Source organism: Schistocerca piceifrons, chromosome 2, assembly GCF_021461385.2.
Source record: "Schistocerca piceifrons isolate TAMUIC-IGC-003096 chromosome 2, iqSchPice1.1, whole genome shotgun sequence".
In the NCBI taxonomy this organism is placed as follows: Eukaryota; Metazoa; Arthropoda; class Insecta; order Orthoptera; family Acrididae; genus Schistocerca; species Schistocerca piceifrons.
This window is the reverse complement of record NC_060139.1, coordinates 446,940,387-446,953,849: the sequence shown is the minus strand read 5'-3', so window position 1 is coordinate 446,953,849 and position 13,463 is coordinate 446,940,387. Positions and strand designations below refer to the sequence as shown.

Sequence of the window (13,463 nt, the reverse complement as noted above, 5' to 3'; positions counted from 1 at the left end):
TGTCATCCTGCAAAATTGACGCAGGCAGTGAACTCTCCTGAGATGAAATCACACAACTATCATATGTGCATACATGTAGTGTCAAAAAATGTATCACAAGATATACTTCTGAATACATCCATCAACCCACACACCTCAGTTTGCTTAATATAGGCACAAGGATGTCTCAATTCCACCTGAAATCTCCCTTTTTTTAATTCTCCTAAAATACTTAGTTTCACTATTTAACATCACATAAGCTTCAAACTTAAATGAATACTGAACTTCACTTTGAACTATTCATAAGTAAGTCACTTGTACTTAATCTTATAAAATATCTTGCACATCATGTACATGAACACCAAAAGCTAATTGCTGATTCAAATCTGCAATTATTTCATAATTGTTGACTAAGATCGGTCAGATACCATAAGTGTTCCATCAGTTTAATTGTGACCATGCATTAAAATCAATTAATCTTTCCCAAATAGTTTGATTAGTTACCATACCTGGTGAGTGTTAATAGTGAACACAGCATGCTCTTGACACTGTAGTTCAAATAAATCAAGTACTACACTACTACAAAGTTGCCAAAGTGGAAAAGAAAATGTCTACTGTGCTTAAATCTGTATCTTGTTTTGGAATATCAACACTGGCATTACTGTCTGAATTTTGTTAATGTACATTTGTAAATTCCTGTTCAATTAAATCTCTAATCTATTTTATATCTGTATTTCCATCTCTAATTTTTTTATAAACTGTATTTGTCACTAAGTCATATTTTTTAATAATCTCAGAATGTAACTCCATGATCAAAGGTGACACAGCCAATTGTAACTTACAAGGAGAGGTCCCCAGCAGTAGGATCAACTTTCTGAAACTATCTGTACAGTGATGTAGGTTTAGGATCCCAGTTATCACACCTTGCAGCCATTCACCCTGGTGTGCCTTCATGTGTGAGTAATCAATGAAAAAAGTTTCAAAATTTTGTGTGATACTTGAAAAGAGATGTGTTACAGATTGCTCATTCAGTGTAACGGTTAAGGTACATGCCTTACACGCAAAAGGTTGTGTGTTCAGATCTCATCAGTTTCTTCAAATTTTTATATTTTTAAATCTTTATTGAAGTAACTGTGGTTATTATTTTTATTCAGTTACTTGGGTTAAATGTAATATTTTTAGAATTAGATTTTCACTCTTCAGAGGAGTGTGCGCTGATATGAAACTTTGTGGCAGACTAAAACTGTATGCTGAACCGAGACTCGAACTCAGGACCTTTGCCTTTCACAGGCAAGTGCTCTACCAACTGAGCTACCCAAGCACGACTCACGACCCATCCTCACAGCTTTAATTCTGCCAGTACTTCATCTTCCACCTTCCAAACTTCACAGAAGCTCTTCTGTGAACCTTGCAGAACTCACACTCATGGAAGAAAGGATATTGCGGAAACATGGCTTAGCGACAGCCTGGGGGATGTTTCCAGAATGAGATTTTCACTCTGCAGTCGAGTGTGCGCTGATATGAAACTTCCTAGCAAATTAAAACTGTGTGCCGAACCAAGACTTGAACTCGGGACTTTTGCCTTTCGCGGGCAAGTGCTCTACCAACTGAGCTACCCAAGCATTACTCACAACCTGTCCTCACAGCTTTAATTCCGCCAGTACATCGTCTCCTACCTTCCAAACTTCACAGAAGCTCTTCTCAAACCTTCCAGAACTAGCACTCCTGGTAGTTCTGAGTTCGAGTCTCAGTCCGGCACACAGTTTTAATCTGCCAGGAAGTTTCATATCAGCGCACACTCTACTGCAAAGCGAAAAATCTCATTCTGGAAACTCCCCCAGGCTGTGGCTAAGCCATGTCTCCACAATATCCTTTCTTCCAGGAGTGCTAGTTCTGCAAGGTTCACAGAAGAGCTTCTGTGAACTTTGGAAGGTAGGAGAATGAGGCACTGGTGGAATTAAAGCTGTGAGGAAGGGTCGTGAGTCATGCTTGGGTAGCTCAGTTGGTAGAGTACTTGCCCGCGAAAGGCAAAGGTCCCAAGTTTGAGGCTCGGTCTGGCACACAGTTTTAATCTGCCAGGAAGTGTAATTTTTTTGTTTCTGTTCCTTTGTCACATCATTTCAATTATGGGCACTGATGACTGCAGAGTTGAGCACGCCACAAACCGAACTCATCATCGACATCATCATTTTAATAACTTTAATAACTTTCTCTCTCATTTCTTCTTCCTGTCATTCCCTTTTCACTTGGAATATTTGTGCATGTGAGTTTAATTCTTTTTATTTGTCTATTGTAATATGTTAACATTTAAATGATAATGTGTGGATTAAAAAACAAAATACAAAATCTATTTATACTGTCTGTGCAGTGGTGTCAAAAATGTATTTTTCATTGCAAGCTGTCCATTGTTTTGGATGGTAATCATCATACAAAACTTTAAAACATAAACTCTTATTGCACAATGGGCAAAGTAACACAAATGAACATTTAAATGAAAGAAGTGATTATAAATAAAATGACATTCAAGCAATATGAGGTATGGAAATAATGAATGCAGTAATATGGACAAAAATGTAGGATGATAAAATGAAAGAAGTTAAATCGAAGTTAATAAATAAAATGAATTGAAATCGCATGAACAAAGATTGCACATGGAAAAGGAATAATAGGAAGAGAAATGATAAGAAATGAAAAATTAACATGGTGATTAAAATAATATGACAAAGCAATAGAAATAAAGAACACATTTAAATCAATTAACTGAATAAAAGTAATGACCAGTGTTACTTTGATAAAGATTTAAAAAATAAAAATAAAAATAAAGTCCCTGAAGAAGTTTGAACCCACAACCTTTTGCATCATAGGCAGTAATATGCTGGTTGCGAAGACAGAGAGTTGGCAATTTGAAGTCTTTGGAGGTCCAGTAGAATCTGTTAAGTTTGCAGGAGGATTCAACACACATCCTCTATCAAGTCAGACTGGCAGCCAAGGCATTACATATCAGAAATGAAACTGTAGAGGATATGATTTCAGTCTGGTAAAGCAGGGGAAAACAGAATGGAAAAAAGAGAGGAGGATTGCATGGTAGAATGAGGAAGTAGAGAAACTTGTGAAGATGAAAGGGGAGGCCTATAATAAATGGTTGAGCACTCAGGTGGATGAAAACCATAGCATATGGATCTAAACAGAAAGCAGCACAAAGGGTCATTACTAGAGTTAAATATGAGGTGTAACAAAAAGTCTGATTAATAAATAGAAAAAAACTTTGCTAGTACTAGTGTAAGGAGAGTTTAGATTAGATTAGATTAGTACTTGTCCCATAGATCATAAATATGACACTTCGTAATGATGTGGAACATGTCAGGTTAATAAAAGGTGTCTATACAAGATATTACATTAGACAACATATTACATGACACTCATTAATTTTTTTTTGTGGAGGTTGGGAAATTACCCACTTACTATATTCAAAAATTCATCTAATGAGTAGAAGGAGTTGGCATTAAGAAATTCTTTTAATTTCCTTTTAAATACTATATGGCTATCTGTCAGACTTTTGATGCTATTAGGTAAGTGACCAAAGACTTTTGTGGCAGCATAATTTACCCCCTTCTGCGCCAAAGTTAGATTTAACCTTGATTAGTGAAGATCATCCATTCTCCTAGTGTTGTAGCCATGTACACTGCTATTACTTTTGAATTCATTCGGATTGTTAATAACAAATTTCATAAGTGAATATACATATTGTGAGGCTACAGTGAAGATTTCTAGCTCTTTTAATAAGTGTTTGCAGGGTGATTGGATGAGCTCCAGCAATTTTTCTGATTACACGCTTTTGTGCAATGAACACTCTTTTACTCAATGATGAGTTACCCCAGAATATGATGCCATATGAAACCAGAGAATGAAAATAGGCATGGTAAACTACACTCCTGGAAATGGAAAAAAGAACACATTGACACCGGTGTGTCAGACCCACCATACTTGCTCTGGACACTGCGAGAGGGCTGTACAAGCAATGATCACATGCACGGCACAGCGGACACACCAGGAACCGCGGTGTTGGCCGTCGAATGGCGCTAGCTGCGCAGCATTTGTGCACCGCCGCCGTCAGTGTCAGCCAGTTTGCCGTGGCATACGGAGCTCCATCGCAGTCTTTAACACTGGTAGCATGCCGCGACAGCGTGGACGTGAACCGTATGTGCAGTTGACGGACTTTGAGCGAGGGCGTATAGTGGGCATGCGGGAGGCCGGGTGGACATACCGCTGAATTGCTCAACACGTGGGGCGTGAGGTCTCCACAGTACATCGATGTTGTCGCCAGTGGTCGGCGGTAGGTGCACGTGCCCGTCGACCTGGGACCGGACCGCAGCGACGCACGGATGCACGCCAAGACCGTAGGATCCTACGCAGTGCCGTAGGGGACCGCACCGCCACTTCCCAGCAAATTAGGGACACTGTTGCTCCTGGGGTATCGGCGAGGACCATTCGCAACCGTCTCCATGAAGCTGGGCTACGGTCTCTCACACCGTTAGGCCGTCTTCCGCTCACGCCCCAACATCGTGCAGCCCGCCTCCAGTGGTGTCGCGACAGGCGTGAATGGAGGGACGAATGGAGACGTGTCGTCTTCAGCGATGAGAGTCGCTTCTGCCTTGGTGCCAATGATGGTCGTTTTCGTGTTTGGCGCCGTGCAGGTGAGCGCCACAATCAGGACTGCATACGACCGAGGCACACAGGGCCAACACCCGGCATCATGGTGTGGGGAGCGATCTCCTACACTGGCCGTACACCACTGGTGATCGTCGAGGGGACACTGAATAGTGCACGGTACATCCAAACCGTCATCGAACCCATCGTTCTACCATTCCTAGACCGGCAAGGGAACTTGCTGTTCCAACAGGACAATGCACGTCCGCATGTATCCCGTGCCACCCAACGTGCTCTAGAAGGTGTAAGTCAACTACCCTGGCCAGCAAGATCTCCGGATCTGTCCCCCATTGAGCATGTTTGGGACTGGATGAAGCGTCGTCTCACGCGGTCTGCACGTCCAGCACGAACGCTGGTCCAACTGAGGCGCCAGGTGGAAATGGCATGGCAAGCCGTTCCACAGGACTACATCCAGCATCTCTACGATCGTCTCCATGGGAGAATAGCAGCCTGCATTGCTGCGAAAGGTGGATATACACTGTACTAGTGCCGACATTGTGCATGCTCTGTTGCCTGTGTCTATGTGCCTGTGGTTCTGTCAGTGTGATCATGTGATGTATCTGACCCCAGGAATGTGTCAATAAAGTTTCCCCTTCCTGGGACAATGAATTCACGGAGTTCTTATTTCAATTTCCAGGAGTGTAATTTACTCAGATGTATATCGCCAAAATTTGCAAAGACCCTAATAGCATAAGTAGCTGAACTCAAACGTTTCAGCAGATCCTCAGTGTGTTTTTTCCAGTTCAACCCCTCATCAATGCATACACCTAGAAATTTTGAATATTCTACCTTAGCTACCGATTTATGATTGAAGTCTATATTTATTAATGGGGTCATTCCATTTACTGTGTGGAACTGTAGATACTGTGTTTTGTCAAAGTTTAATGAGAGCCCATTTGCAGAGAACCACTTAATGATTTTCTGAAAAACATCGTTTACAATTTCACCAGTTAATTCTTGTCTGTTGGGTGTGATAGCTATACTTGTATCATCAGCAAAAAGCAACAGCTTTGCATCTTCGTGAATATAGAATGGCAAGTCATTAATATATATTAAGAACAGCAGAGGACCCAAGACCGGACCTTGCAGCACCCCATTCATGATTGTTCCCCAGTTTGAGAAATCACCAGTTTTTTGCATATTATGTGAACTGCTGGTTTCAACTTTCTGCACTCTTCCAGTTAGGTATGATTTAAACCATTTGAGCACTGTCCCATTCATACCACAGTACTTGAGCTTGTCTAGAAGTATTCCATGATTTACACAATCAAAAGCCTTTAATAGATCACAAAAAATCCCAACGGGTGACTTCTGGTTACTCAGAGCATTTAATATTTCATTAGTGAAAGTATATATAGCATTTTCCGTTGAAAAACCCTTCTGGAAACCAAACTGACATTTTGTTAAAACTTTATTTTTACAAAAGTGTGAAGCTACTCTACAATACATTACTTTTTCAAGAATTTTGAATAAGGCAGTCAAAGAGAGATTGGGCAGTAGTTGTTGACATCAGACATATCCCCTTTTTTATGCAGTGGTATAACGATGGCATACTTCAGTCTACCTGGGAAAATGCCCTGCTTCAGAGAGCTATTACATATGTGGCTAAGAATCCCACTTACTTCTTGGGAACAAGCTTTTATTATCCTGCTGGAAATGCCATCAATCCCATGTGAGCTTTTATTCTCGAGAGAGTTTATTATCTTCCTAATTTCAGATGGAGAGGTGGCTGGAATTTCAATTGTATCAATGGTGTGGGTAAGGCCTCTTCCATTAACTGCCTTGCTTCTTCTAATGAACATTTAGATCCTATTTTCTCTACAACATTTAAAACATGATTATTCAAAATGTTTTCGACTTCCGGCTTGTTGTTTATCTAGTTTCCATTTGCTTTGATGGTGATGCCGTCATCCTGTACTCTTGGTTGTTCTGTCTCCCTTGTAATAATATTCCAAATTGTTTTGATTTTGTTATCAGAGGTATTAATCTCAGACATGATGCACACGCTTCTGGACTTTTTAATAACCTTTCTTAATGTAGCACAGTAGTTTTTATAATATTTGTCTGTTTCTGACTCATTACTCTTTCTTGTTGTTAGATACAGTTTCCTTTTGTGGTTACAAGAGTGTGTGGAAAATACTTATGACGATGAGAACTGAAAACAAAGATAGTGCTGCGATTACTCTAATAAGCATGGAGTAGTGGGTAAAGTATTACCGAGCCCTACTCACTGAGAAGAGAAAGATATGTATAAAAGGAATGTTAAATTTGATGGAAGAAGATAAACATCCATGTGCATGACCCACAACCTCGTGAGAAATTTGTAAAGCTGTGAAGCATATGAAAAATGATAAATCACTGGGTCTGGGTGAAATAAACATAAAGGAAGCTTCTGTGGTCATATATGATATCTTGGCATACTTGTATAATAAGTGTTTGGAAGGGGACCAGATACCCCTAGGAATGGGAGAAGTCAGTTATACTTCAGTGTATCAGAAGGGAAACAAAAAGGGCTGTGGAAATTAATGAGGCATAAGTGTGATGCCTCACTAGTGCAATTATGCAGTTGAATCTCAAAAGAAAGAATGGAGATGTAGGCCATTATATCTGAAGAACAGAATGGTTCTAGACCAGGGGGCTCGTGCATCAATGGAATATTCACATCACGGAATCTAATAGGGAAGAGAACTGTCAGGGGGATACAGATCTGGGGATAGAGACCCATTTAGTCTTCATGGATTTGTGAAAGGCCTATGATACAGCGCCACAAAACAATCTGTGAACAAATATAAAGAATAGTGGCGTGTCAACTACACTGACAGAAAAAAAATCACAATACCAAGCAAGAGTTGTGGGACATAAACGAAAGTTGGTAGGAATTTCTACATCTGAAAGATGATGCCTATTCAGATTTTGCACCAATCACATAAGAATGATGGTAGTAGCACCACTATGAGGAATCAAATCAAGTTTACTTCAAGTACACACTGTAACAATTGTGAGTGTTAGTTACCTTTGATACTGGCTGTGATGAATTGATGTTAGTCAAGAGTGCCTTTAATTTGACAAACATGCCATTATCAACAATTCACTGTGTTTTAATGAGGTCATTTAGTAGAGCTATGAAATGCTGGGTGTTCCTTTTGCGATACTGCAGAAAGACTTGGCTGGAATGTAGCCACTGCACATGATTGCTGGCACAGGTGGTCATGAGAATATACTGTCACAAGAAGACTGGGCTCTGGACAGTCACATGCCACTACCGAGAGGAAAGACCATCATGTTTAGCATGTGGTACGGTATGTACTGCATCTGCAGCAGCAATTTGAGTGACAGTTGGAACCACAGTGACATGACAAACTGTTGCAAATTGGTTAGTTGAAGGACAGCTCTGAGCCAGACACCCTGTAGCATGCAGTCCACTGACCGCAAACCACCACCATTTGCGACCTCAGTGGTGTCAAGCGAGAGCTCATTGGAGGGCAAGTTGGAGGACTATTGGTTTTTCTGATGAAAGGTGGTTCTGCCTCAATGTCAGTGACTACTGTATGTTGGTTAGGAGGGGGCCAGTTCAGGGTCTGCAACCAACTTGTCTGCATGGGAGACATACTGGATCTACCCCTGGAGCTATGGTCTAGGGTACAATTACATATGACAGCAGGAGCACTCTCGTTGTTATCTCATGCACACTGACTACAAATTTGTTTGTCAATCTGATGAATCGACCTGTTGTGCTGCCTTTCATGAACAGCATACCAAGGAGTGCATAGGATAACTCCCACCCACATATTGCTATTACAATGTAACATGCTCTACAGTATTTGGACATGTTGCCTTGGCCTACTTGATCAACAGATCTGCCTCCAGTCATCAGATGACAACTCCAGCATCATCCACAGCCAGCATTAACCACCCTGTATTGACTGAACAAGTGTAACAGATATGGAACTCCATCCCACAAACTGACATTTGGCACTTGTGCAACACAATGCATGCACTTTTACATCCTTGCATTCAACATTCTGGTGATTACATGGGTTATTAATGTACCAGCATTTCACATTCGCAGTGGCTTGCCTTGCACTTAACTGTAATGTTGCAATGTTAATCAAGGTTACCTAGACAAATGTATTCCTAAAATTTCATGGTTCTACATTAATTATTTTTTTGGTGTTGCAATTTTCGTTTCCATCAGTGTATTTTCTGTGCTTCATTTTAGCCATGTTATGAAACAGCATGTTAATAATGAAGAAGGAACTACTGGATTGATGCCTCATTACTACTATTGCAGGATCAGCCGTGTTTGAGTTAATTTTTTGTTTCTATTATTTTGAAGCAAAGAGCCATTGGATAGTCAAATCTGGATTTGGGGGAGCGGAATAGGGGGAAGAAATTTTTATGGAAGGGCAAGGATTCCAGATGCAGCAAGGGCATGATGAGGCATTCATGGAAGGTTATGAGGAGTTTATTGGGCAGGAATTGAGCAGAAAGCAAGGTCAGGAAGATTGAAAGTGAGGAAATGCTGGAAAGTTACTAGGGGGTAGTTGGGCAGGAGATGCTAGGATTGAAGCTGGAAATTGACTGTGAGGGAATCTTTTACTACATGAGGAGTTTATTTTGAGATTACATTTATAAAAGAAGGAAAGTTTCTTACCAACAGTTGCTGAGTAAAATGTTTGTCAAAGTAAGAAAAATGTTTATTGTACTGTACTTATCTGCGCATGCAGGTTACATTACAAGAATTTCTGCATTTGTTTTCTTACATTATACTAATTCAGCAGGATCTGTATAAAGATCTTGTAACAGGAGAGAATGGGAAGAGTGGACTGCTGGGAAAAGTGAAAGGACTAAGGAATAAGTTAATGAAACAGAATCTTTACCCATGGAATTGTGGGTATACTTCCATGTAACCTATTGTTTCTTTTATATTTTAGAGGAAAGGCATTTTAATTCAACATTTTGGTCTGTCTGCTATTGGTTCATTCACAGAGTTAAACGTCATCTTATGTAGTCACATATTCCTCAATTTTTATTTCATTTCATACTAATTTTTATACTGGTATTGAACCTGAAAATTTGAACATGTATCATATTCAGTTATTGATCAAAATTTTGTTGACACAAACATTTTCTTGGGACCAATATTTTTCACCCCTAGTCTTCCAAATTTATTGCAGAACCAAATTCAACAAATTATAAATGTGTGTGTATATCTCTTCCTTTTTTTTCTTCTTATTTTATGTTTTCTTATGGTGTGAAACATTTTTTTTGTCTTGTATTATTTATGAAATTAAGAGTGCTCAACTAAAAGTACTGTTCATAAATAAGAGTACATCACTGTTCTTGTACAGAGACGACGTAGGAGACGTGCAAGGTTAGCAGCTGAGCGAGGTGCCAAGCTGGGAACTGCTACTTTGTGGCTTTAGCAGCCTGTTAGTAATGGTATGACGTAAGATACTAAGTGTGTGAGAAGTGACATAATCATCACGTCTCTCACACTCAGTGTTGCATAATTTTTGGAATTATGACACTTAAATAAGAGCACAGTTCCACATTTCTATTGGTGTCCACCAAAACTTATTTCATTTTCAGATCATGTGATTTGATGCTCATTGAATATATTGAAATATGTCTGCTTGTGTCTGTATGTGTGGATGGATATGTGCGTGTGTGCGAGTGTATACCTGTCCTTTTTTCCCCCTAAGGTAAGTCTTTCCGCTCCCGGGATTGGAATGACTCCTTACCCTCTCCCTTAAAACCCACTTCCTTTCGTCTTCCCCTCTCCTTCCCTCTTTCCTGATGAGGCAACAGTTTGTTGCGAAAGCTTGAATTTTGTGTGTGTGTTTGTGTTTGTTTGTGTGTCTATCGACCTGCCAGCGCTTTTGTTCGGTAAGTCACCTCATCTTTGTTTTTATATATAATTTTTCCCACGTGGAATGTTTCCTTCCATTATATTGAATATATAATTAGTTTGAATGGTTAGTCTCACTACCAAAAACAAGAGTTGTATTCTTATTTCAGTATGGTCCTGTTATATGGGAATAAATGAGGGTACTATAGAGCTTCACACTATCAAAATTGAGTCATAAAATATGTCACTGGGCCGTGACTCAGTCTGCACCCCAAAATTCATATTTACGATATCCTAAACTCCCTGAATAGTTTATTCTTGTACATATGCTATTCTCATAATTGTCATTACTTTACCTACTATATAATTTCCTTGGCTGCTAATTGTACAACAGACACATGAAATAGACAACAAAAGTACACCATGGACAATTTTTATGGTTATAATGCAAGTGATTTCTAAACAGTGAAAGTTCAGTTTGGAAGTGCTTCTATCAGAACTCAATTTTCCCTGCTTGATTTAAAGTAAATTTTGTTATTAGGTCTAGAATCTAATTAAGTGATACTTGATTTAGTTTTGTAACTTAGTCCAAACATTGTTATCTATGGAAGGCTTAGGCAAAAAATCTCATACATGACAGTTTGGACTGCAGTGGTGAGGGGAATGTCGGTCCTCTCTACCTCCAATTCTCACATGTGTTGCTGCTCTGTGTGTGTGTGTGTGTGTGTGTGTGTGTGTGTGTGTGTGTGTGTGGTTTTTTAGTAGAATAAGGGATGAAAGTAGTGTGTTTTGACTCAAATTATCTGTACTCTTATTGAACATATTTAGTAAGATTAAGCTCATACTGTAGAACATGTGACTGTCTATTAATTGAATAAAAAATACAGGCATCTGTAGCTGGTTGCAGTTATTTGTATTTATATTCTTCAGTAAGCATACAAATTTATAACTTCATTCTGGTTTCTTTTGTGTCATACCTCGTACAGGACTTTTTTCAGTGAAGTATAATAACTCATTTGTAGAAAACTGCTCATGCACTGACATTTTGGTAATTGATTTGAATGAAAATCACACAGTCGTGTACCCCTAGCTTACTTATTTGTTACATAGTTTAATTCTTAATTTCTTTGCGTGTTTTTGGTACCTGCATTGTTTAATTCATAAATTTCGGACGTAATATAGTATTTAAGAGTTGGAGCATCGCATTTTAGTACCTGAATAGTGTAAATTCGCGTAGTCATCTGTCTTCTCTTTTTGTTTTGAACGGCCAGTGTCGGTTGGCCACAGCCAGTGTGCTCCCTGCTGCCGTTGGATAAGCAGCTGCCAGCAGCAAGTCATATACCCCTAGCTTACTTATTTGTTACATAGTTTAATTCTTAATATCATTGCGTGTTTTTGGTAGTTGCATTGTTTAATTCATAAATTTCGGGCGTATTATAGTATTTGAGAGTTGTAGCATCGCGTTTTAGTACCTGAATAGTGTAAAATCGCGTAGTCTCCTTCCGCCGCTGAGCAGTGTGTCAGCAGTGCGCAAGTAGCAGCATTACTGCATTTACTAGGCAGTCTTGTATTTTAATAACCGTTTAAATTTTGTGTCGAATTGTTTGTGCTCTCTGTAGATTAGTTCAGACGTTCTTTGCACAACAGTTTTTAGCATGGATAGAGACTGCAACTGCTGTGTTCGGATGCAGGCTGAGTTGGCATCCCTTCGCTCCCAGCTTCAGGCAGTGTTGGCTTCAGTCACACAGCTTGAGGCTGTTGCCAATGGGCATCACTGTGGGGGTCCGGATGGGGGTTTGTCGGGGACGGCCAGCTCGTCCCACGCATCCCCCGATCGGACTACGACTGTGGCTGCCCGGGATACTGCCCACATTGAGGCTGATCCCTCACCTGTGGTAGAGTGGGAGGTCGTCTTGAGGTGTGGCAAGGGGCGAAAGACATTCCGGAGGGCTGAACAGAAGGCCTCTCCAGTTTGTCTGACGAACCGGTTTCAGGCTCTGTCTCCGGCTGATACTGATCTTCGGCCGGACATGGCTGCTTGTCCTGTTCCAGAGGTTGCCCCTCAGTCTGCAAGATCCAGGCGGTCGCAGAGGGTGGGCTTACTGGTAGTTGGGAGCTCCAACGTCAGGCATGTAATGGGGCCCCTTAGGGATATGGCAGCAAGAGAGGGGAAGAAAAACAATGTGCACTCCGTGTGCATACCAGGGGGAGTCATTCCAGATGTGGAAAGGGTCCTTCCGGATGCCATGAAGGGTACAGGGTGCACCCATCTGCAGGTGGTCGCTCATGTCGGCACCAATGATGTGTGTCGCTATGGATTGGAGGAAATCCTCTCTGGCTTCCGACGGCTATCTGATCTGGTGAAGACTGCCAGTCTTGCTAGCGGGATGAAAGCAGAGCTCACCATCTGCAGCATCGGCGACAGGACTGACTGCAGACCTTTGGTACAGAGCTGAGTGGAAAGTCTGAATCAGAGGCTGAGACGGTTCTACGACCTTGTGGGCTGCAGATTCCTCGACTTGCGCCATAGGGTGGTGGGGTTTCGGGTTCCGCTGGATAGGTCAGGAGTCAACTACACGCAGCAAGTGGCTACCTGGGTAGCAGGGGCTGTAGGGCGTGGACTGGGCGGTTTTTTAGGTTAGATGGCCTCGGGCAAGTGCAGAAAGGGCAACAGCCTCAAAGGGTGCGGAGCTAAGTCAGGCATGCGGGGACCAAGCAGCAATCGGTATTGTAATTGTAAACTGTTGAAGCTGCATTGGTAAAGTACCGGAACTCCAAGCGCTGATAGAAAGCACCGAAGCTGAAATCGTGACAGGTACAGAAAGCTGGCTGAAGCCAGAGATAAATTCTGCCAAAATTTTTACAAAGGCACAGAAGGTGTTTAGAAAGGATAGATCGCATGCAACCAGTGGTGGCGCGTTTGTCG

General features: G+C 41.0%; 1 protein-coding gene across 4 annotated transcripts in view; it reads left to right on the top strand.

The window, feature by feature from the left end:
* Window positions 1-13,463, top strand: part of LOC124776250 (transcription elongation factor B polypeptide 3) — a 162,401-nt gene that overhangs the window by 110,072 nt on the left and 38,866 nt on the right. Inside the window, exon 8 of one of the 4 annotated variants that reach the window (XM_047251120.1) lies at window positions 10,038-10,128. The exons of the other annotated variants lie outside the window; for them this stretch is intronic. Within the exon in view, the coding sequence (XP_047107076.1) occupies window positions 10,038-10,112 (75 nt within the window). The 3' untranslated portion in view covers window positions 10,113-10,128. The remainder of the gene's footprint in view (window positions 1-10,037; window positions 10,129-13,463) is intronic. 4 annotated transcript variants of the gene reach the window in all.